Raw genomic sequence first — 24,888 nt, 5'->3', positions numbered from 1 at the left:
TTGAACCTCATCCAGCTGGTGATCGGGCCAGCCCAGATCCCTCTGCAGCACCTCCTGCCCTCCAGCAGATCAGCTCCCCCCAGCTTGGTGTCATCTGCATCGTGCTGAGGGAGCGCTCCGATAAAGACATTGAACAGAGCTGGCCCCAGCACCGAGCCCTGGGGACACCCCCTGTGCCCAGCACCAGCAGGATGTGACTCCCTGCTGGCCGTGCAGCTTCCACCCTGCAAGCGGTGCGCCCGTCCAAGCCCTGAGCTGGGTTTTCCCAGGAGGATGCTGTGGGGAACAGTGTCAACGGCTCTACTGAAGTTCAGGTCGGCACCGTCCGCAGCCTTTCCCTCATACGCTAAAGGATCACCTGTCACAGAAGGAGATCAGGTTGGTCAAGCAGGACCCACCTTTCATAACCCCATGGTGTCTGGACCCGATCCCCTGGCTGTCCTGTACGTGGCATGTGATGGCACTCGGGGTGATCTGCTCCCTGACCTTCCGCAGCACCAAGGTCGGGCTGGTAGGGCTTTGCTCTCCACGTCTTCCTTCTTGGCCCTTCTTGTAGGTGGGTGTCACATCAGCTAACCCCCAGCTGACCGGGACCACCCGGGTGAGCCAGGGCTGCTGATAAATGGGGGAAAGTGGCTCCGTGAGCACTTGGCCAACTCCCTCCATCCCCTGGGGTGGATCCCATCTGGCTCCATAGGTGGGATCTGATAGATGCGTGTCTGAGTGGCTGACAGGTCACTGACCGTTTCCCCTTGGACTGTGGGGGCTTCGTCCTGCTCCACATCCCTGTCTTCCAGCTCCGGGGGCTGGGTACCCGCAGAACAGCCGCTCTTTACTCCGTTAGACTGAGGCGAAGGGGGCATTAAGTACCTCAGCCTTTTCCTCATCCTTTGTCGCTGTGTTTCTCCCCCTGCATCCGATAAAGGGTGGAGATTCTCCTTGACTCTTCTTTTTGTTGCTAATGTATTTATAGAAACGCTTTTTATTGTCTTTTACGGCAGTAGCCAAATTAAGTTCTAGATGAGTGGGCTCTGCTCGATAAATCAGCTCGATGCAAGGAGGAGGCGTGCTGCACTGGGCAGGGAGTGCGTTTGGGGCTCGGTGAGTTAATTCTGCAGTTGGCTGGAGAGGTGAGGAACATGCTGGGTGTTTGACTTGACAAAAGAGAGGAGGAATTCGTTAGCAGACTGCATTTGGCTAATTGATCTCGGTAAAGTTGGATGCTGGCTGTGTTTGGTGCACCTGATGGCATTCAGGACTGCGTTCTGCTGGCCTGGCCGTCCTGCCCGATGCGCTGCCCGGGTTTATCGCCTCCTCGCTGGGTTTAAGGACTTTAGATCATCCCCAGCTGGGGCAATAACCGCCCGACTCGGTTCTCCTGGATGCTGGTGGTGTGCCTGGGCAGCGGTTTCATCCCCGCTTGCTTGGACTTGCCGTTTTTTCTTCCGAGTGAAGCTGGGTCGTGTGACTTCAGCCACGCCAGGTCATGTTAAACCATTAACTGTTTCCGTGAGCAAACAGGGTGATGCTTTTTGTCCAAATTTATCATATGGAGGATAATTATTTCATCCTCCAGACAGGACTCAAACTTTGCGCTATTAAGGGCATTATTGAAGTGATACCTTCTAAAAGGACCTTTCTGAGCCCTGGTCGCCCCCTCCCTTTCCTGTTTTCCTTGAAGCTGAATTGCTTGGAAAATGAATTGCTTGACTTGCTTTCTTTGCAACTTTTAAATACTCAAATTATTTGTAACCGCGTTCTGTTGACTGTTTCTCCCTCTGCCATCTGCAGACCTTTTAAAGGTAGGATTCCTAAAACGCGGAGCGTAAGGAGGAGGATGGAGCTGAGAACTGGGAGTTTTTTCAATCAGAAGTTGTGATCGGGCTCCTGCTGGGGGCACAGTGACTGGGATTCACTTGTTCTTCTGTCATCCTTGTAACAAGTGCATTTTAGGCTTCTTTATTTTCAGCCTGGGATGTTTTGGGCATCTGTTGTCGTCATTTTCTTTTTAAAGTAAATCCCTCTATTCCACTCCCTGCGAATACCTACCCCCCCTTCATTTTGTCTTGCCTTGAAGTGGTTTTAGAAGCAGAAAACCAGCGCCTCTAACAGCAGAAATGTATTTACAAGTGCACAAAAGGCTGAGTAGAGTAAATAATTTTTTAAAACAAAATTCAGGAGCTCAGAGGAAGGAGCTGCTGTGGTTTCATCCCCCCACTGCTTCCAGAAATGCTGTAGTAGGCATCAAGCAGTTTCTTTGCCTCTCGATAAATTAATTCTGAGCCAGGCACAAATCACTTGGAACTGTCAAAGCAGACCTGTAACATCATTTTTTTGAGAACCCGAGCCGTGTAGCCCATCACTGAGTAAATATTGAGTAGTCAGTAATTTCCACTGGAGAGTTACAAAGCCGCTGCCTCCCTCCCCTCTCCTGCAGCTTCTGCTGCGAAGGCTGCTGACTGCTCGTGCAGCGGAGGGAAAAGCTGGGAGGGGTAAGAGGATGAAGAGAAGGGAGGGACAGGCAATGCGAGAGCAGGAGACAGGACTGAGAGTGGAACGGCAAGCGTGGAGCTGGCTGCCTTCAGACAAAGCCCGTCACTGCAGCGCTCCGCAAGGACGCACAATCGCGGGGTGAGGGGACACGGCTGCCTGCGGACCTGCAGGGAGCGACCGCCGGCGAGGATGGAGACCCCGGGCGAGCGGCAGCTCGTTGCATAAATTCCAGGTTTAGATGCTGCCCTTCTGCACGGGCTGTGTGAGGGGAGGGAGACGGAAAGCTTTTGTGATCTCTGCGTTTCTGGTGCTGCAGCGTGCACTAGGAGGACCGGCCGGCTCTCTGGGACCCCCCGAGCGCGGCTCGCCCGGCAGAGGAGCTCTCCCGTGGACCAGAGCAGCAGGATCCCCCACCCCAAGAATTTCCAGATAACACCGTGAGCTCTGCGTTGTGCAGCCATTGCAGCGGGCGGGGGTGGGAAGGATGGCTTGGAAGGTACCAAACAGCTTCAGCTGACCTGAAGGTTTAAAGAAAGCCAACTTGGTTTTCCTGATCGTCTTTTTATTTGCATATACCCTCGAAACAGAGGTGCCGAGAAGCCTGAAAAATTCCGCCTGTCTTGCGCAGCAAATTCCCTGATGAAAAGGAGATCTCTGAACTTTTGTTGGTCATATTGAAGGTCTTGAGCTTTTCTAGAGGAAAGTAACAAGTCACTGGACTCTCTTCCCAGGGGTGAGGGAAGGGAGAGCTTGTCTGCACGGCTTCCGTAGGGTGTTGGGAAGGATCTCATTTATCAGAGCCTGAAAGGAGGTGCCAGGGCATGTCTTGGACTTGAGCTGCTGCAGGAAGAGGAGAGAGCGTGCTTGCCTTTGGTTTTCTTTTTGCTTTGGCATGGTTTGGAGGCAAGGAACTAAAATGCCTCCTCCTCCGGAGCTGCTCCCTCGTCCGAGCGAGGGGCTCGGATGCAGCAGCTGCGCTTAGCTGAAGAAAATGAAGGAAGGGCAGAAACAAGCATGCACCGAACACCTGGCAGGACTGACCGCGTTGGGTGAAAACCGTACCGATTCCTCCGTCTCCCTGGCTGTCACCCGGGGCGGTGGTGTAGTTAGGCTGTCCGGTGCAGCCAGCCCGGTCCGAGCAGCGTGCTGGAACGCCATGCATCCAGCTAGGTGGTAAAATGACGGTGCCAGGACTCTCGTGCTCGGGGTCACTCGCGCCTTTGCTCCTCTTAACACCATAACAGCAAGAAAAGGCCCTTACCATGGTTTGCCTCTTTCAGGACTGCTTGGGGAAAAAAAGTATAAGCCCTTCTTTTCTTCTGCTGCAGTCTGTGTGCTTTCTTTGTCTTGCATGTCTTCCTGTGGACAGCTGCTCTAGTCTGGCTTCTGCTGCTTTTCTGCAAGTCCATCGTGTCTGTTTTGTGTCTCAGCTGCATGAAGATGTATTTTCTCCCTAGCTGCTTTAGCAGGGTAGCGCATCCGAAGTTGCATGGACGAGAGGACCCGCGCAGCTCGGTGCGCTGGTGAGCGGCTCCGCTCCATTCCCTCGCGCCTGGGACCGGCTGGGGATGCCTGGGGCCAAAGTTTGCTGCCCTCCTCCCGCCCCCTTCGGATGAGCCAAGGAGTGGATCCGCATCCCGGTGGGGTTGGGCTTCGTGTGTTTGCCTGGCAAGGAACTCGCCCGAGCGCTGCAAGCAGTGCATGCCATGTCACGGTCCCAGGAGCACTTCTAAACACTTTGCCTGGGCAAGGTGTTTCTTTCTGAGTGTTAACCGGGAGACAAAGCAAACCCGGAGCCCGCGGAGGCGCTGGAAGCTTGTTGTCCATGGTCTGTGCACACAAGAGGAATTGTCTGCCAGCTGATTTGTTGTACTCTGAGCCTAATTTTTTGAGTTTCTTTATGGTAATGACTATGATGTGGCAATGCCATCTGTCTTCCTCAGAGTGCCGCTGCTACCGCCTTAACGGTTTTTCCCTTTTCAAGCGTCTGCCGATTCCTCTCTCGTCAGGTTCGCGGATGCTGGAGCAGAGCGTCGGGGAGTGGCTGGAGTCCATTGGCCTGCAGCAATACGAGAGTAAGCTGCTTTTGAACGGCTTTGACGATGTCCGCTTCCTGGTAAGTGGCTGAGTGGGACCCCGGGGGCTTTAAGGACCGTGTGGGTAACAAGGAAAGATTTGGCCGATAGCCCGTGGCCACCGCAGAGCGGCTCTAGGTTCTGCAGCCCAGCCGGACGGGCTTGGAGGCGTGTGTAGAAGGTTAGAAGGAAGAAATGAGGGTTGTGTTGGGTTGAGGTCGTTCATCTTCCCGTTTAATTAAGGTCTTGTAGTTCTTTCACTGTAATTTTGATAGAAAATGGTATTTCCTGGGCCCCCTGAATCTTTACTGTCCAATTTACTGCTGAATTGGGAACCAAATTTCACTAGTGTGTAGAAGAAATCACCGAGCAGTCTGTGTTCTGGAGTAAGGGGGAGGTGGTAGACCTCCAACATGTTGGAAATATACTTACCCTAAGCACGCAGGCGGGATGTTCATGAGCTGTATCTCATTTTTGTACATGGCTTTGACACTGTTGGCTCTGAAACCTAATGATGACAACACAGTAATGCTTAACGTGAGGCTTTTTTTTTTAATAACTGGTGCCTAGAAACTGAAAGCTGCATGGTGTAAAAATCTGAGCATTCATGTGGAACGATGAACTGCAAAGACAGAAAATCTCAGTGCTGCAGGAGGGTTCGTCCTGCATGGCTTAAAGAAAGAAATGCCTTTTGGGTGCGGACTCCACGTTTTGCAAATAAAAGAATTTCTAAAAATGGATGTAGATTTTCGGAAAAGTCATTTGGGCTAACGTAATCTCCTGCCTTGGAGAGGGAGTCGGGGCATCTCTTAGGGACTGTGGGCAGTGCGGAGAGGTGATACCCAGGAGGATGCGTGCTTGACAGCTGTAGTGTGAGCTGGGTGAAAGGGGGTTTGGAAAACGCAGCAGCCGTCCGGCAGTGGTGAGGGGGTGATGGGGGCAGCTGGAGAAAGAAGGGAACGCTGGATAGGGCATGGCAGGGAGGCGCACAGCTGAGCAGTAGCGGTGCTTAAAGGCAGGATGGAATTATGCTTTGGAAAAAAATGACCTGACCAACAGGATAAGTGGCTTTGTGAATGTCATGGGATCTCCAAGCACCCCGAAAAGCTGAATGCTGTGGCAGTATCCAGCCGTACCTCCTGGCCTCCGTGGCAAGCAGCTTATCCCTTTCTTTTCCTGTAGCCCGGCAGGGCCAACGCTCCCCCAGAGAGGCTGGATTTTACTGTGGTTTATGCACCTTCAGTAGAGGAGCTGCCAGCGGCAGATGATGGTCTTGCCGTGCCCCCTTCTGCCTCTGCCATACGCTGCTCCTGCAGCTGTGTGGCACCTTCCCTGGGGGGTTCGGGGTGAGCTGCACCGGCAGAAGCCCCGGCACCCCCCCCGGGCTCCAGCACTGCCCGCAGCCGTGCAGACCAGGGCCGGCTCTTGCTGCTGCTCCCCAGGCCCAGCCCAGCCCTTCCTGGGGGGCTCCAGCCCCCCAGTGTCGTAGCCAGCAGGTCCCAACCCCCCAGCAGCCCCTTGGCCACGGGGACCGCTGTGCTTCGGGCAGATATGTTCAGCTCCGTGCGAGGTTTCCGCATCCCGGCGTGCTGGGGCCGTCTGATGCAACTTCTGGGATGCTCTGGAGGTGGTACAGTGAATAATACCCCATAGATCCCTGCTGGGATCCTCTGCTGGTGGATCTTGGACCCTTGTGGTACCAGTGAGCTGCTCCCACTCCAGCAGTTAGCAGATAAAAATGCCTTTAAGCAGATAAAAATGCCTTTACTCTGCCTGGCCTTGCCTGACGAGTGTGCTGATAGACCTCTCTCAGCACAGAAGTTTAATAACGAAGGAAATTAACTTTCTGCTTGTCCCCGGAGAGGTAGGAGCTGAAGGCTCGGAGGCAGGGATTTTTATTGACTGAGCTTATTTACAGTAAGTAGCAACACTTAGTTGCAAACTGTCTGACGCAGAGTTTGGTCATTTGTAAGATGAAAGAAAAGGTTCCTTGTACGTGTCTCAGGGTGTGATTTTATGGTATAGGGGGTGGGAGTTGCTTTTTCATACAGTTTGTGGCTGGATGTTTTCCTTCCCCATCCGATGCTGGGTAACCGTTCCCAGGGTAGGAAATCAGCTTCTGCTGGTGTCAAGGAGTGGGATGCTCTCCTTGCTCATTCCTCTCCAATTTAAAAGGTCAAATACATGAACGAAGATCTCCTGCAAGCCCTGGCTGGTTTCCATTATGCTGCTTATCCCTTTTACTGGGAGGCTGGCTGGCGCCCATGCCAAGACTGGCTTTAAATCCTTTCCTCACAGTCCTGGGAACTTCACGCTGACAGAGTCGGCCCAGTATGAAAGTTTAATTACCGAGAATCTTTTCCTCTGTGGTGTTACTTGCTTTCAGCTGCTGATGTTGTGGGAGTAAAACCTTCAGGTACAGTCGGGGTGAGGAACCAAGCGGTTCATTTGGTTTTCGTGCTGCTTTTGGTTCTCAGATGAATTATTAAAAGTGGTGTAAACACGGAGGCTGGCTGGCGCAGCGAGTACCAAAAGGACCTGGGTGCTCAGCTCCTGGCGTGGCAGGCTGTCCGTTCCCTTGCTTTTTTACATCACCATTTCTTTATTAACTGCCACTTCCAATTGCTAATGAAGAATATTTCAAAGTGGCATTATTCTCCTGGAGTTAAAATGGTTTCTGTGAAAGGATTAGTCCCTATTAGGGCCTCATTATGTTAAATATTTCAAAGTCCAAAGAACGCCGGGTAATGGTTTGCAAATTGCCAGATGGGCTATGAGACTAATTAAGTTTTAGTCGCAAAGATTAAAAAGTTGGTGTCTTTTGATATGGAAACGTTCTTGTTTTCTGTGTAAGCTTTCGTGTTGCCTTACGCCATCGGGGTTTGTCCAGAGTGCCGAGGATGCTCCCTTTGCTGCCGGAGTCCCCGGGCACCCACTGGTGAGCAAACCAGAAGCTTCTACGTTGAGTAGACCAGGAGTAAAGCACTGCAAGAGCAAACTGTTAGGTGGGTGCTGGTAGTACAGGTAGTACAGCTGGCAATGGGGGCAGAGTCCTAGAACACGAACTCCTTAATACACTTAGGAAGGATGCTCAGCCTGCGGCAGTTAGTTACTAAAGGATCGAGCAAGCCGTCTAACGAGGAGCGTGTCCTCTAAGTGCAGTGGGGATGGGGTGAAATCCAGTGTTCACTGGCGTGTGGTGCTGGTCTTAAGGGAAATAATGTTTCATGTGTACTGTCTACTTGGTTGGTAGTCCGGTGTTGGGAAGAGAGAAAAATCTTCGGGAGTGCAGAAGCTTGGCAGGGGCTTTTTAGTGCTCTTCATTCACAGGAATTCCTCGTTCCCTCTGTGTTTTCAGTTGGCTCTCGTGTTAATTTGTGCCTTGTATCACAAAAGCCCTTTACACCCCAGATAAGGGAAACGATTCACGAACGCACAGGACGGTGAAGTGATTTTGAAAAGTGTTCTGCAAATATATCGGGCTTCTTAATTAGACGTGAATGTAGGAAAGCAGAAAGATGCGTTGTTTCCAAGATTAATAATTCCGTTCCTTTCCGAAATGCAGGGATTCGTGATGAGGTGATGAGCTCCGCTCTCCGGCCGCGTGACAGAGGGTGGCTCTGTGCAAGCTGCACCTCCAGCAGCACCCAGGAGGACGGGTGAGCGGGGAGGGGGCAGGAACCCCGCTCCCCCCGTGGGGGGCTGCTCCTTCGCTTCGGCAGGCAGCAGTAACAGCCCAGCGAGCCTTCGGGGACCTGCTGTTTTCACAGGGTTACGTGCAAGAGGCAGGGTTGGAGATGTAAACCCTAATGCGAGCCGTGAACGTTTTACAGGTTTTCCTGTAAAAAGGGGAAGGTCAAAGTGTGTGGTAGCAGCTGCCTGGGGGGGGTGGGTGCTGTGGGTGTTGAGCTGAGGCTTCTCTGCTCTTGAGAATTCCAGCTGGGGGGCAACGTTGTAGTAACTCACAGCTGGAAGCCTCGTGTTCCCGCAGGACCCCTCGCCCCCACCAGCTTGCAAGATCAGCGCTTTGGTTGTCAGCAAACTAAAGATTTCTGTTGTGGTTCGTGTTAAGTGATGGCTGCCGCCGGGACTGCCCCTCCTCCTGTGTGCGTCTCGCCCAGCGCTGCTTCTCCTCCAGGGGAATTCAGGAGGCGTAGTAAGAGTACTCTGTGTAGTACCAGTTGGTTCTGAGCGGTGACAGACGGGGCTTGTTGGGAATATTCTCGCTTTTGGAACTGGCAGAGATTTGTGAGGGCTTGTGAATTGTTTGTTAGGGAAGAACAAGGCGACACAACCATGGCCAGGAGAAGGCAATCGCAAGTGTTAATGCATAAACGCGATGTCGTCCTGCCTGGACACCGCTGCTTGGTGGTTTAGGAGCTGGGGCTGGGACGGGACGCTGCGGACGGGCTGAGTTTGCAGCACTGGCCCCACTGATGTGTTGCTTTCTTCCAGTACTGAAAGGAGAGTTTCTTCATCAGTGTTTCCATGATAGAAAATTCTTGTTAACTCTGCAGAACAAACCGGAGCGCTGCGGCGTTGTGCACGGCGCACAAGAGCATCTCGGTACCGCTGACCGTTTTTATCCTCAAATGCAAAACCGAGATTGTTTCCCACTAGTTCAGAGTAAATAAATGGTCTTGATGGAGCGTTGCCTTCAGCCGAGGGTGGGCGTTGCTGGCACAAGTCAGCAGGATCATTTAAACACCGATTTGACGTAACGTTAAAGCATTCTTGCCGATGTATCCAACGTATGTGTTTTGGGGAAGTGGCCAAAGTCGACATTTATTGCAGGTTGTATGATCTTTTGGCCTGGTTGAGGGAAGAAAGGGGCTATAAAAGGTGGCTTTAGGTAGCTTAGTTTTCTAAAAGATTTGAGTTCTCCTTCCAAACACTAACGCCCGCACACCGGGCCATGCTTCTGCGCCTGGAGAAATTCTTACGTTTCCTTTCAGTTTCCTACGAGAGCTTTGCTGTGGTTATGGGCAGTGCTAGGGAAGAGGCTCTCCCTGGTTCTCCTGCTGTTACCCTCCAGCACGAGCCCCGCCGTCCAAGGGAGCAGCTCCCTTCGCTCGCCCTCTCCGCTGCCACGGAGTGACCTTCACCGCCCACACTGCTGGCTCGGGGCGATCGGACTGTGACACTCAGCTTCTGCTTTTAATATGAGGCTTTAATTCAAAAAGCAGCCTGCTCAGCCAGCCGGGGATTAAAAAAAAAAAAAAAAAAAAAAGCTAAAATGGAGACGGCGCTTCAAATTCACCTCCTCTGCTTCGCAGCCTACTGGAATTCTTGCGTTAGAGGGGAAAGGTTTATTTGTGCAATGGGTAAACACAACTGAGTTGAAGCTGCTCGCTGAGTGTTACTGGCATGGGCTGTGCTGTCCTTGACTTTGCAAAAATACAGCTTTGCAAGTAGAATAAAACCCTCAGCAGAACCGCATGCCAAATGTTACCAGTGCTAATGAACCAAGAATACCCCACCACCCAAGAGAAGCCGGCGCTGCTACCTCCCACGTGGAGGAATGCAGCCCTTGTGTGCGTGGGGTTCCAGGAGACCCATTGCCTCATCCTTCACCAGAGGAGGAAAATAAAAGGTCAGATCACAAAACTGCAGCAGCGAGTGAGCAGTGTCGTTCAGAAAAATGCACCATAAATCGACTTAATTGTCCTTGACCGATTATGAGCTGGGGGAACTGTAACAGGAGGCAAAATGTCACAAAAGACGGACCAGGAGGGATTCTGGTGCTCTTAGAGCTTGTTCCCATCGCGTCGCCTGTGATCGCCGGTGCCTCTGCAGCAGATGCTCCCTTCGGGAAGTCCATGGCGAAGTGGTTTTGCGCTGTGGGATGCACCGTGCATCCCAGTGTCCTTCAGCAAGCGTGGGAACAACCTGGGGGAAAGGCCAGGCTGGATCCCGCTGTGCCAGGGAAAGAAGGGACATTGCCACTGGAACAAGAAGGACTTGCAGTAAGTCGTGGTGGAATTCCCCCGCAGCAATGAGGAAGGGGATGCCGTTACCTGCGCCCTGCCCACGGCATTTTGTGATCCCCCAGATCCCATAAATGTGTCTGAGATGCTTGCAAAAGCTTTTTCCTTCCCTCCGAGGGCTGAATGTTTGCTGCTGCCCCGGACAACTTCTCAGGCTGACATCTGAGAAGGGCAAACCTCGCATGCTCTGGCAAATTGTACCATTATTCTGTAGTTGAACTTTTTATTCAGTCCAAAGATATTTTGATTCACAAATGAGCAGGTAGAAGAGAACATAAGCCATTTTTTATGTTGGTTTTTTTTTTTTTATTGTTCAAGCCTGGATTCCCATGGAGTGTGTGGAAAGCAGCTAATGCTGATTCAATGAGACAGCGTCAGAAACGGAAATCTGTTCTCCTCATGTAGTGCCGTGGGCTCCTTTGGGTTGGTTTTTTTATTATTATTTTTTTAATAATTGGGGAGAAGTGGTAGAAAAAGGATGGCATTGGAAGAACAGGATGTCCGCAAATAATTTAGAGCACTGACATTAATTTGATTAAATGTAATTCAGTGCCATGCTAGATTAGCCTGCAGTGGTCTTCGTTACGAAAGAGCCTTTCTGTCCTCCGCCTGTGTGTGTGTGCAAGCAAAAAGTTGATAAAAATGCAGAGCTGAGGCATTGGCTTGGTGTGTGAGTGGAGCAGTGGGTGCCTGCCAGGCTGAGCCCGAGGACATGGGTCGCCTTCACCCTGCACGTCCCCGCGGTTTGGGTGCTGGCTGATGTCCGCACGATCTGCGTTTTGGCCCAATACCTGTCCTGCTGGAGCGCGGGGCATCGCTTGGTGTCCTCGGGGGAATTGCAGCTCTGCTTTACGTGAGCCACGTCGTAACTGCCCAGCCTGGCTCGCAGGTTGTGGTCCCTGGGGAAGCAGCCAGGCTTTTAGCATGCTTGGAGACCGCGTGTGCCCCAGAGCTTTTTTTTTTTTTTTTCTATTTTTGTATAAGACTTGTCATTTTATAGCAGCTGTCTGGGGAAAACTTAACATATTCCAATGCAGCTTTGCACCCAGCAATGATCTATGAAGTACAGTGACCTAACGGAGACCCCGCAGGCAAGGTTTCACCGCTTCTGCACTCAGTGAAATGAAGAGAAACCCTGGCCTGACGGCTGCTGGCAGAGAATATTTTAGGACAGACCCAGGTAAGCCCCTCTGTAGCTTGTGCCTGGGCAGGCAGGCTCGGTTTCTGCTCTGTCCCTCCAGGCAGAAGCTCTTGAGCGGTTGGTTCTGGGCTTGGGTCCTCCCAAAGTCTGCGCTGCAGAGCTCTGCGGGCAGCGGCGTTCGGTGGCCGAGCTTCAGGATGGGCAGGTGGAAGTAAACGCTGCTTGTACCAGGACAGTAACCTCCCCGTCAACCGCTGCTGATCAGATCTGGGAATCTCGTTGGCCTGGTTCGCCTTGGCTGGCGGATTTATTACGGAAATGACTTTCCTTGATTTTTACGGCACAGGGAGGGAGGGCATCGGCCACGTTACACGGCATTCTCCACTCTTTTATCATCGCTGCCGTCTGGAAATGCGCTTCTCCCTCGGTCCCCAGACTGATTTTGGGTGAACACCCCGTAAGAGGGAACGGGGCCCTGGCATGAGTGTTTCTGCCAAGCATCCGAGTGGGAATCGATTCATACAATGAAATGAATTTTTTTGGACAGCTCTCCAGTGGGTTTCAGATGCTACTTGGGTGGTTCACAAGGACTGTGCTTTGTCCGTGGTGGTATGGGGTTTGGATTTGCTCTGGAAGGGAAGGGTGAGAGCGGAGCCATGGAATGATCCAGGGTTTGGGAGAACGTTTTGGCTGCTCACCTGCAGCTCTGAGTGGGAAAACGCGGCGGAGCTGCACCAGAGCTCCCCAGGTGATGGACATGGACTTCAGGGAGAGCAGCAAGTTTGGAGTGGATTTTGAGGAGCAAAGTGGGTGGACCAGAACTGGTAATTTAGAAGATACTTACATTTGATTCATTAGTAGCTCCGGGCCCAATAAACATTAAAAAAGCCATTAAAGTAGCAGTTAATTTTTTTTTCTCTCAATAAAATTGCCTGAACTTGACAACCATGACCGATTCCCTCCGTTGCCATTGTCACGCTGCCAGTCTGCATGGGGAAGAAAATTAAACAAAAATGAAGTGGCTGTGTGCTAATCTCGGATTTATTGTAGGGTTTTGTATATGAGCCCTTTCCACAATTAATGCTCTGTGAAGAGCTGGGGCTTCGTTGTCGTGCCCTTAAAACAAATATACTTTCCCCCCCGGTTTCCACTGAACTGTCTCAAACGGCAGATATCATTAAGGGAAAACAGAAAACGAGGCAAATTGCATATTTGTGTGAGTGGGTGCTTGTCCCCTGGCTCCAAAATTAGGGTCGTCGGGCTGCTCTGAGATAAATAACCCCCGGTGCAGGTTGGTTGGAGGTGGCTGACTGAGCAGCGGGTGTTCGGCACTGCCCCTAATCACGGCTGGATCTGGGGAGTCTGTAGGGGTTGATGCTCTGTACTGTCACTGGGGGTCTTGGGTGAAAAGCCCCCCCCCCTCCCCCCCGAGAGCGGATCGTGCATTAGACAGAGTGTAAGCTTGTTTCTGGAATGAGCTTATCAATTAGACTGTTAATGAGCTGCTCTCGTCCTCTTGAACAAGATAGATTAGCTTTTTTGCTAATTTTTTTTAAAAGCTTTGCACTTTTTACTCCAAATGCAGACTCCCCTGAGGCGCTTGGGGGGGTCGAGGTTGGCCAGGCTCTGCGGTGGGTGTGGGGCTGAGCTGGTGGCTCCCTGTACCCTGCTCGGGTGGGTTTGGACGCGCGGCTCGGAGGGGCTGGATGAGGCCAGCGTGAAACCCCCAGACCATGTGGGGAAATAAGGCCCTTCGTCGTCAACTGCTGATAGATTTGGGGATGGGGAGCTCATCGCTGGCTGCGGTGGCTTGGTCAGCCCCCAGGAATACCTTCGCTCGTTTTTCTGAATTTTGGGTGCCAAAAGTAGAGCAATAGCAGTGGCAGCAAAATGCTTGACGAGATGCAAATTGTCTTGAATGTACTGAGGGGGAAAAGAGAACGAGCTTTGTTTGCATTAATCTCAGAAAAAAATGGATGCTTTGGCTCCTGCAGCTGAAGGCGCTGTGCTATAGATGTTCGCAGAAGCCTTTGTAGTCTGGAAAAGCTGTGTTTGGGTTTTGCATCTGTTGCTTTTAATAGCAAACACGTTCTGGTCCCTGTCTTCCCTGCAGTCCGTTGCCTGTCTTTAATCCAGGGTTTGGTAACGGGGGCAGCGCTGGGGTTCGTGTGAGCCGAGTGACACAGTCGGGATTCATTAAGCGGCGTTGCTGGCTGGATCCGACTGCGCATCCTATACGAAACTTTCTTTGCCTCGGGCCCTTCCTTAGCTGGGAAGAGAGGATGGACTGCAGCCAGGCTCTGTGCAAGACGCAGCGTCTGAAAATTGGGTAGTTAAGTGCCTGCAGAGTGTCCTGCTGGAAGGGGAAGGCTGGCAGATTTCAGCAGCGCTGGGTTTGGCACGCTCGCCTTCAGGGTCACCTAACTAGCAGGAGGGGATGCTACCTTCGTACCATGTAACCTCTGACTGGGCTTTTTTATTTTTCCCCCTTTGAGAAACCTGGAGCCTTGCAGGCTGTTTAATTACAGTGCAAGATGTGAAGCATGACTAAAGCAGCCCCTTTCTCTAAAAGCTCGTGTTTATGCAGGCGGGTCGGCGGCAGCAGCAGCCTTTGGGGCTCCCTGGGGCAGCCCAGAGGAGACTGGGGGTCACCGGCAGATCTCTGCCCCCCTTCGGAGCAGTGCGGAGGGCAGGGCTGCGTTCAGAGGTGCCCCTGGCGGCTCCGTGTGTTGTGCCTTTCCACGGAGGGGTGGAAGCCCCTCTGAGCTGTCTGACAAGCAAGTCCCTGCCAGCTTGCACCCAGGGAGTGGGATCCACCTTGCCCAATTTCACACGTCAGCGACTGGGCTGATGGTTCAGGCTCTTTGGGTTGCCGGTGGGCGCAGGGGAGGGCTCCTCGGGGTGACGCATTTCACCCCCGGGGGGACACTGAGAGCGAGTTCCTGATGGAGCGAGGAAAAAAAGGGTGAGGTGTTGGGATGGAGGGGGGCAGCGTTGGGATGTTCCCCACTCCCCGGGCATGGGTGGAGGCGAGAGCTGTGGCCCTGGTGCAGCCCTGAGCTGGCTCCGCTCAGCCCCGCAGCCGGGAGAAACCCGCAAGGTAGAAAGCATTTGTCACAACGAATAAAGCCTGAAATCTGTCTCTGGGAAGTCTTTTTGCTTCTAGTTGGCATTTCTGAGGCTGCTGCTGCAGGATGGTAGAGGAGTGGGCTAACGGCAGAGCGGACCCGGGGCAGCTTTTCTCTCCCCCACCTCGGGCACTTGCTGAATCCATCCTGGGAGGACCACAGAGGGGCTGCCCCAGAGCCAGGGGTCCGGCTGCCCACGCTGCTCTGCAGCTTCGGCGGGACCCCTGGGAGGTGGCAGCTTTTGACCTGGGTGCCGAACTGTGTCAGCACCAAAGGGGACATTTGTTTAAGGAGGAAAACAAAAACAAAACCAAAACAAAACAAACAAAAAACCACCAAAAAAAAAAACCAAACCAAAAAAGCAAACCCAAACCAAACAAAAAAAAGAAAAAAGGAAAAAAAAACCCTGATAACAATTAAACAAAAACCTGTATTGGGATATTGTTTAAAAATCAAAATGAACTGCCCTTAGAGCAATTTTTCTGAAATTTTGCGTGCCGGTGTCAAGGCCACCTCCCTGTGCGCAACCCTTTGTAACGAAGGGGCTTCGTTGCATCTCAGCGCTGAACGCCCTGTTCCCTTTCCCCCTGCGAGCTGCTGGGTGAGGACATGTCTGCCATCATCCCCTCCTTGGTCCAGCAACGCAGCGGCTCTTGACTGGTCTGGGGACAGCTGGGAAGGCTGGGGCTGGTGATGGAGCCGGCAAGATGTGCCGGGAGAGGCAGGGAAGGGTGAGAGCCACAGCAGGCTCCTGCTGGGTCTTGGTGGCTGGGGGCTCTCCTTGCTGAGGGGGGTTTTTGTGCGATGTTGTTAGCTGCTGGTTGAGCAGAGAGGTGGGTTTGCAGGTGCAGGAGCCTGAGGAGGTGGGCTTGCAGGCGCCGGAGCCTGAGCAGAGAGGTGGGTTTGCAGGCACTGGAGCCCGAGGAGGGGGGTTTGCAGGCGCCGGAGCCTGAGCAGGGAGGGGGGTTTGCAGGCGCTGGAGCCCGAGGAGAGAGGGGGGTTTGCAGGAGCCGGAGCCTGAGCAGAGAGGGGGGTTTGCAGGTGCCAGAGCCCGAGCAGAGAGGGGGGTTTGCAGGCGCCGGAGCCTGAGCAGAGAACAGGAGCAAAACCACAGCAGTGGCTGTGCTGGAGGAGCGTGGCTCGGAGGCAGGTGGCAGCAAGCATCCCTGCCCCTTGGCTTTTGTCTGAACGGCGCGTTAAACGCGAAAAGGTTTAAAGTCGGGTTTAAACAGCTCATCTGTTCGGTTGGCAGAGGTTAAAAGATCCTCCAGTATTGCCTTTAATTATCTGTTTTAGTGGCAGATTATTTTCTTTCATAGGAGATGAAATCTGGATGGGTTTAAAGGGCGTTCCTCTGAGCGGAGGCTCCTGCACCATAGGCTGGGATGATTTCTTCGGAGCTGCTACGCTTTGTCTATCCTCGTTAAGTATCCTGAGAACGCAGACTGGCACTGAGGGAATTGAATGTGACACATCAAAATAAGGAGTGTTGGAGAAAGCTGTAGGCTTTACAGTCTTTAACTAGCTGGTATCCTTGCTACAGAGCAAGCAATTTTCCTGGACTTTGAGATGCTAAAAGTGGGAGAACACCTATTGCCTTGCCTTGGGCCGTGTTAGCATAAACCGGGCGTCCTGGGGGAGCGTGAGCTGCCAGCCCTGTGCTGCTGCTTCGGGAGCGTGGCTGTGCTCAAGTGGCTTAGCCCCACAAAAGCTCAATATTGGAAAATAAGCGTGAGGAAAAAACGTAAACAGGATCAGCAGGCTTGTTTGGTTTTTCTATGTGAAAATTACCCATCACCATTATCGCAGCTCGTTTGGCTGCCAAGCGTCCTTGCCGGCCCGGCTGGCGCGTGCGGGGTTTGCGGTGAGCCGTGCCCTCGGTGGCATCCTGCAGCTCTGGCACCCGGCTCTGCGCAGAGGACCTGGGCAGGTTGGGGGAGCAGAGAGGGTTGGGGTGGCAGCAACTGCAGGTTTCAGGTACCCAAGGGGTGAGGTTAACCCGCTGCAGGGACTTCGGTGAGTCGGTCCCTTCCTGCGCTTCCCTTCGCCCAGGCAGGGCGGTAATGCTTTGCTCTCCAGGCTTACAGGAGAAATCCCATTACTTGCTCTAGCCCTCTTCTGTCCGTTGAAAATAGCCCTTTAAAAACCATCTCCCTGCGGGAGATGAATTCCTTGCACATTTGATGCCTCCTAAGGACCTTCTGGCAAGCCCTGCAGCAGAGCTGTAGCATGCAGAACCGCTGGTGCCAGGTAAGGTGCCTGTCGGGGGACTTAAGCTGCCTCTAATCCTTTCGCTCTTCCCGAGCTGAGCCCACAATCTCCCGCTGCTACAGGAATGCGCATTAAATGTGGCTCTTTGGCTTAAAACTTGTGAACAAGAAAGGGGAGGGATGTTTTCATTTTTTTTCCCTGGGATCCTGCTGCTAACAACCCAGAGAGATCACTGCCTCTGACAGCGTGGCCTCTCTCCACTTTGCTCACGTAGGGGGTTTGCTCTCGATGCAATGGAGCCTTCTGCTGCTCCTGCACCGAACGGGCACCCTCAGAGCCTTCAACCCACAAAAAGCCTTTTTTTTTTTTTTTGGTGCAAATTCAGGGGTGTACAGACCAGCTTCTATGACATGGTGACACCCTTGTGCAGAGCTTTGTGTGTAGCATTGCCACTTGGGTGAGACCCAGGGGTTTCACACAGCTTTGCCTGCGGGACGTGGGGTGCAACCCAAGGAAGGCAGGGCAGGTATCGGTGTGGCCCTGTCCCCTGCAGAGCTGCCACCCACCCACGGTGCCATCTCCAGCAGTGGCAGCAGCTCTTTCCAGCTGGCAGCGGGCTGTGGCACTGCAAACGCTGCAGCCTGTTGGTATAAACTGACCTTTTGGGAAAACAGGGAGCAAACCATCCTAACCGGCTGCGGGCTCTTTAGTCCCTGCTCTTTCTGCTGTTTAAATAACTCGTAGACAAACGCTTTTGTACTGCAGCTGTCTGCTCCAGTTCTGCAGTCTCAGTCCCGGCGCAGCCTGCCAGGAATCGAGGGCGTCAGGCATCCCTGCCAGGGGAGGATGGAGGCGAGGAGCCTCCGCCTCGGTGCTGTGGGTGCCGACGGCTGCGGAGCATCGGCAGCGCCCTGCTTGGCTGCCACTCGCTGCTTTAATTTGCCGCTGTCATTTGCTAAATAATTGTTTCCCTGCAGTCTGGTCTCTGAGGGCAGCTCTCCCAGCGACTTGGGCATCTCTTACCTATAGCGTTAATTCCGTGTTTCTCCGAACACTTATCCCTGCAGTCGAGGGGAAGAGCAGCTCTCAGCATCCTAGCCGGCAGTTATCCCACCAGGCCATGGAAGCGCTGGGAGCGATGCTGCCAGGCTCGGTGCTGTCATAGAGCAGGTACAAACTGAGCAAGTCAGGAGCAAAGCGGACGCTGGCACCGCTGGGAGCGAGCCGGCCGGCTGCAGGACTGGCGTCTGGCTCCGTGCAACGCACCGGTGACTCGCACAACGCCGTTGCCGAAGGTGACCTCACCCCACAGGCTGCCCGGCAAGTCCCTGGGCTGGTCCAGGAGCATCTGAGAGCAGAAGGGGCAGCAGGAAGGGCTGTTCCCCTTCCTCTGCCCCGGCAGGAGCCAGCGCCGCCCCACGGGCCATGCTTGGGTGAGCTGGCCGCTTTGTTAGCGCACCCGTGTTAGGCTGTTGTGTTTAAAGCAGGTGGTACTTAGCAAAACGTACGTGCTGAAATACTGCAGAGGGTACGGGGTAGGGAGGAACAGAAAACATTTGCTGTCTTTTTGAAGAGGAGACTTGGCCGTCTTCCCCTCGCCTTTCCCTCCTGGAGCCCTGGCCGGTCAGCCTACTGTTCCTGCAGCCTGTGTGCCCCTGCAGCAGCAGCGTGTTGCCTGACAGGCAGTTTTAATTAGGTTTCTTTTCTAAAACCAAAATGTGGAACAGCGAAGCGCTGTCAGCTCAGACCTTCAAGCTGTGACTCTCCTGAGAGCAGCGGGAGGCAGGTCTGGGGAGGGGGGTCCGGGCTGGAGCGGAAGCCCTGGCTCCAACAGCATGGGGAGACGTGCCCGGCCTTCCCACTGAGCGATGCCCAGGTACGGGGGGCAGGGATGCAGGCTGGGGGGCTGGGGGGGGTGTGCTTCTGGGGGGGTTGAAGCCCCTGTGCTCTGCGTGCGTCCGCTCTTGCTCCGCAGGGAAAAGCAGGGGAGAAAAAGGGCTTTAACAGAGCAGTGTGTGGCGGCCAGAGCATCTGTGCCGGAGCAGGGTGGGCTGCCTCCCTGCGCAGGGGACAAGTCTGACCTTTGCTGGGTCGCCTGCTGTCATGGAAAGAAATTCGGGTTTGGCTGTGGCTGTGGAGAGAGGCTGAGCAGAGCTGAGCGCCCCGTGTCAGGCACCACGCGTGGAGCGGGGCTGGGGTTTGCTTGGGCGTTGGCACGCAGCGGTTGCGTCTGTGCATCCAGCGGGAAGGGTGCGGTGAGCGATGACCTGAAATCCATCGGACCTCAGGAAGAGGACGTGGCAGAGCAGGAGGGAGGGGGTGGCAGTGCTCTGCCCCACCGATGCCACGTGTGCTGCGGCCCCTCTCACGTCAGCCCTCTCGGTGCCTGAGGTTGATGCATGGGGCAGAGCTGCCTCCCTTGGGAGCCTTCCTCCTCCTCCTCCTCCTGCTGGGAGGTGAGGTCAGGAGTGGCGCATCATCCCCACTCCTGCTGTGGCTCCTGTTACCCTCTGCTCCCATGTCGCTCCTTCCTGTCCCCGCAGGGCTGTAATGTCATGGAAGACCAGGACCTTCGGGACATCGGGATCGGTGACCCGCAGCACCGTCGGAAGCTCCTGCAGGCTGCTCGCTCCCTCCCGAAGGTCAGCACCAACACCTCTCACGCGAAGCAGGGACGAGGCATTGCCCAGCACGGCTGTGGAAGCACAGGAGGCAAAAGCCATTCCCTGCGGCTCCAGCCACAGAGGGGTCACAGGGACTGTGGGGAGGGTTTGGGGAGTAGCAGGGAGGAGGAGGAGGAGGAGGAGATCTGTCCACCAAACTATGTGGATGGGATGACTGTGCTGGGGAGAGGGTGGCTATCCTTCCTGCCAGTCTTGATCCCAAGTGATTCCCTGTTTATACAGGGAATATTTTACTCTCAAGCTGCCAGCATGATGATGGCCTTTAAACCGATTTTAATTGAGGCTGTGTGCCTTGAGATCCCAGCCCCCTGGGGCTTTTAACCCCTTTCTTGTGCTTTTACAGTTGAAACCCCTGGGCTGTGATGGAAACAGCCAGCCTTCGGTTCCCGCGTGGCTCGACTCTTTGGGGCTGCAGGATTACATTCAGTCCTTCCTCTCGAGTGGCTACAGCTCTATTGACACTGTGAAAAACCTCTGGGAGCTCGAAATAGTAAACGTGAGTATTGCCCTTCCCTTGCCGTGGCAGCGAGGTCCTGCAGTTCCCTCCGGGACTGTGACTTGCAGCGAGTGGTGTTAAACGGGAGCAGCGCTCTCGGAGAGGGGAGGAGGCTTTGCTCGGTGCCGAGGGCTTACGGTGACCGCGGTCTCTTCCTGCAGGTGTTGAAAGTGAATCTGCTGGGCCATCGGAAGAGGATCATCGCCTCCCTGGCAGACAGGCCGTATGAGGAGCCACCGGCAAAGCCCCCGCGGTTCTCGCAGCTAAGAGTGAGTCCCTGGTTGTTCCCTCCCTGGCTGAGCCGTCGGTGCGGAGCGCGCTCGGCAGTGGCCAGGGTGCACTCTTCTACCCTGGCTCTCCTTCACTGCCCTCCTTCTCTTTCAAAGAACTAAGCTGGAGTCTGTCAGGAATAATTGTCCCCTTCCTGATTAGCAGCTATCGCCTCTGGGGGACCGGAGAGCTGTAGAGGATGTTTAGTGACAGCTGGGGTGGGTGTCCAGACTCAGAGAGGGAAGCACAGTCAGCCTTACTCTGCTGCTTTCTGCCTAGCAAAATCAATAAAAAGGGGAAAAAAACACCCTAAAATGTCAATACTGAAGTTAAAACTCCTTTGAAAGTAAGTATTGAGAGTAACAAGCATAGAGTCATCTTTGAAAATCGTATTGCTTTTTACAAAAAGGAAAGGGTAAAACCGAAATGGCTTGTTTCTTATTAAAACAAATCGATCTGACCTGGAAGCTGGGGTTACTCCTTGTTCTCAGATCCTTGGTGGTTTGGGAAGAAAGTTCTTGAAGCGTTGAGGCAACTGCACATCTGGCTGTGCGGAGGAGGGAGTGTTTTGTGTTAAACAGTTCCCACAGATGCACCTTGGCTGCTGCTGGGGATGATGCAGAGCCCAGTACTCCCACTCCAAGCGTGGTCAAGCAGAACTTGGGAAATGTAACAGCCAGGCTGGCTCTGACTTGGCCAGAGCACCTGGAGCGCTTGGGCAGAGTGAAAACAAATTACAAATTTGCCATTCTACTGCAGAGGTTCTGCTGTGGCCGGGCCCTGCAACAGCAAACGTCACTGTTGGGACAGACACACTCTAGCTGAAAGGGTGGATGAGTTTACCAACCCTTAGCTTTCTTCTTTGTGGGTCCGTCTTCCCTGTGCAAAAGAAAGCTGAAGTGTGCAAACACATCCGTGCTGGGAGAAATCTTAATGTGGCCGGTTGTATCCATGCAGCTTTTCACCTTATCAGCTCCGGTGGTGTGTGAGTATCCAGCAGATACTCACACAGGCATGATCCTGCTACTGAACGGAGTGGGGGAGGGTCATATTCAGCTCTTGCAGGTCAGATTCTGGATGCCTGCCCCGTGGGAGACATCAGGCGGCTCCTTGGGCTCAGGTGCCTCCATGTGAGGTTGGTGCCTGCACTGAGTGGGTAGCAGGGTGCTACTCCCAGCTCTGTGCCCTGCACCGACGGGGAGCACTGTACTGACGTGCTCCCCCTGCTTTGCTGGCCAGATGTAGGGCGGCCTTCCCACAGGCGGGAGGGTGACATGGCTCACCTGGTGAGATGGGATGCAGCTGGGACCTGCTGCCGTGATTGCACCGGGTGAGAGTCGGGATTGTGCCTCCCTGGGCTGGCTGGGCTTCACGAGAGCTGCTCTCGCTGCCAAATAGCGCTGGGCACGATCCATGGATGTTGGTGTTTCGCTGTAGGATTAGCAGCCTCTGGGTGTCAGGCCGTTCCTCATCGGGGCAGCTGTAGCGTTCGCCATCCTTCCCGAAAAATGATGTTTGAGCTGAGTTTGGCAAACCCTGTTGAGCTTGCAGTTAAGCCGTGAGCTCGGGAGCAGGGTAGCGTGTTCAGGAGGACACACACGCACATCGTGCAGCTTCCTCCTGGTGTTTGCACATCAGGTTCCTGCAGCAGGAATTGGGAGTGACTGGAGTTTCCCCGTCCCAAACATCTGGTCCTTGCCCTGCTGCAGAGCTCTTCCCCCCTTGCCTGGGATCCCCAAGGCTTTTCAACCAAAACAGCCTTAGCTGAAGTGAGTTGGGCTGCTGTGCCCTGCCTGCTCACACTGGATTTTTTAGGAACTGGGGTTCAGGTGTAAAAAAAGAGAGGATTCATGCTGGTGCTGCACTGGGAGTGCTCAGGAGCCAGGAGGGTGTCACGTACAAACCCTGCACCTTCGTCCTGCTGCTCAGCCGCTCCCTTTTCAGACAACAAAAGCCCAGACGAGCAGCAGCCAGCTGAAGATCTGCACTTCTCTGAAATGTCCTCTTGAGACCGATGAGACTGAAGGCAGGGTTGTTGGGAAGGCGGGGTGGGGAAGGGGGGGGGGGGGGAGCGGAGAGGAGTCCTTTGGTGTAGCATCAACTGATTGATATGCTGGACGGGGAGGCTGTGTAAGAGAATGGGCCATTTGCAGCATTTCCTGGTGCTACAGCTGGTGCCATCCAGCGCCTGGCTCCGGCGTGGGGAGCGGAAGGACGTCAATGGCAAATTAAGCAAGTCCGTTGAATGGGACTAATGCGTGGTGCAGCTGTGAGCATCCCGCATTGTCTGCCGGGCTGGCTGGCACGTACAGGCAGGGGATCTTGCCTGCAGTGAGAGCCAGGGCTGTCAGGCATCTGGGCTGGGCTCTCGCTGGGCTCCCAGGCTTTTCTCCTGGGGTGCTTGGTCGTCAGCGGCTTTTCAGTGCTTTGCTTAGTGCTTGAGTGGAGCCTGTTCCTCTGTGAACAGCCTGCCCGCTGCTCCGTGTGTCTCCTGCCCTTCTGGGATGAGCTCAGGGGAGGCGTGCTCAGCAGAAGGGGCTGCGTACCTGCCTGAAACCATCCTGGAGCAAAGCGGGGGTATCAGGCCGAAAATAAATGGTGTAATCGGTGACACTGAGCCCGCAGGAGCCTGCAGAGCAGGAACTGACCCCGTTAACGCTGCTTATTGCGCCCTGTGAATTTGTCTGAGAAGTGTGTGAATTGCACTGAGAAGGGGAGCGAGGGGTGGGCACGGCTGCAGCATGGCCTGACCAGGATGGTTTCTGCTGTCTGCTTGTTTCAGTGCCAGGACTTGATGTCCCAGACATCGTCGCCCCTGAGCCAGAACGACTCCTGCACGGGCAGATCTGCCGATCTCCTGCTGCCCTCCGGGGACACCGGGAAGAGGCAACATGACCGTGGCACCGAGGTTGCTCCTTACTCCAGAGCTGAGCGCTACAAAGCACAGGTCAGTGGGTGCTTTTGTGTGTCCTGGAGGTCCCTCTCTGCAGCTCAGAGCAGGCTCCTGCCTCCCTGCAGCCAGCAAGGGGCTGGGATGATGCATGGAGAGCCCAGGAGCTGGCCAGGCACAGCATCCCTCAGGCTTTAGAGCCAACAGCTCCTGGGTCCCTCCATCGCACTGTGGAAATGGGTGACTCACTTCCATCAGCTCCAGCACCTTCACCCACCACGTGCAGCCCCCTCCCAGCTCCTGGGGGATTTGGCCATTGCGAAACCTCAGTTGTATCAACCCAAAGAACCCTCCTGAGACCTGTGTTTCAACCCAGGCTGGACCTGTTCTGGCTTCACATCCACCTTTCTTCCCTGCCAGGAGGACCGTCGGGAGTCAAAGCTGACCCTGCGCCCCCCCAGCCTGGCTGCCCCCTACGCCCCAGTCCAAAACTGGCAGCACCAGCCGGAGAAGCTCATCTTCGAGTCCTGCGGGTACGAGGCCAACGTAAGTAGCTTTTGGCTTGTGGGGGTGGCGAGGAGGAAGAGGCTCTGGGGTCAGGTCCTTGCATGGAGTTGATGCTCACGGGGCCGTGGCATCGCCTTGGCTCGGCAGAGTTTCCTGCCCGCAGCCTTTGACGTCTCTCCCTCTTCCAAACAGTACTTGGGCTCCATGCTGATCAAAGATCTCCGAGGGACCGAGTCTACGCAGGATGCCTGTGCCAAGATGAGGGTACGGAGGCCACGGGGACAGGGGGGATTCGCTCACAGCCTGTGGTGGATGGTGCGGAGAGGGGAAAGGGGGGGTCTCGGTGAAGCTGTGGTTCCCCAAACCCTGCAGGCTGCCTGTGTGCAGAGCAGGGGCCCAGACCCGCTGCAGGCTGTGCCGCTTGCTGGGGCATTGCCCCTCCCCTGCGCTTCTCCCCATAGCCGGAGGGTCTGTGCCATGGAGAGGGGGTGTTTTCACTGCAGAAAGGGGTGCTGCCTGTCCCTTCCCCTCTGCTCCCACCAGGAGCAAGCTCTCCTTGGTCCAAGACCCCAAAGCCTGCCTTTGTGGGGGTCTCTGGGGTGGGCTGGGGCAGTGGTGAAGAAAGAAGCATTTATTCACAACTGGTCACTTGACTATTCTTGTTTCTGAAGAAATCCACGGAGCATATGAAGAAGATCCCGACCATAATACTGTCCATCACGTACAAAGGGGTGAAGTTCATCGACGCTTCTAACAAGGTGAGCTTCAGATGCCTCGGAGCCGGTGTCTAGAGGGACAGGACCTGCAATGCCACCTGCCTGTGGGGCTGCAGGTGACGTGTAGTGGCTCCAGAAGCCACAGCTAATCCTGAGGAGCTGTGGGAGCGCCCTGAGGTGGCGATGGTTACCTGAGTCCCAAAGCCTTAGCAGACTGGCTGCGTGTGGACCATGTTGCCATTTATTCCTGCCCCGGGGGGGGAGCTAGGACTGGTGGGGCTGGGAGACTC

At 54.4% G+C, this 24,888-nt stretch overlaps 1 protein-coding gene across 3 annotated transcripts in view; it reads left to right on the top strand.

Moving 5' to 3' along the window:
- Positions 1-24,888, top strand: part of ANKS1A (ankyrin repeat and sterile alpha motif domain containing 1A) — a 112,328-nt gene that overhangs the window by 78,659 nt on the left and 8,781 nt on the right. For all 3 annotated transcript variants that reach the window (XM_080367769.1, XM_080367768.1, XM_080367767.1), the window contains 8 exons: positions 4,503-4,609; positions 19,579-19,677; positions 20,063-20,215; positions 20,377-20,484; positions 23,268-23,432; positions 23,796-23,921; positions 24,075-24,146; positions 24,554-24,640. In XM_080367769.1, the coding sequence (XP_080223895.1) occupies positions 4,503-4,609; positions 19,579-19,677; positions 20,063-20,215; positions 20,377-20,484; positions 23,268-23,432; positions 23,796-23,921; positions 24,075-24,146; positions 24,554-24,640 (917 nt within the window). The remainder of the gene's footprint in view (positions 1-4,502; positions 4,610-19,578; positions 19,678-20,062; positions 20,216-20,376; positions 20,485-23,267; positions 23,433-23,795; positions 23,922-24,074; positions 24,147-24,553; positions 24,641-24,888) is intronic.

This window comes from Falco punctatus, assembly GCF_963210335.1.
Source record: "Falco punctatus genome assembly, chromosome: 17".
NCBI lineage: Eukaryota > Metazoa > Chordata > Aves > Falconiformes > Falconidae > Falco > Falco punctatus.
Note: the sequence above shows the minus strand (reverse complement) of the source record. Positions and strands in the feature narration are given on the sequence as shown.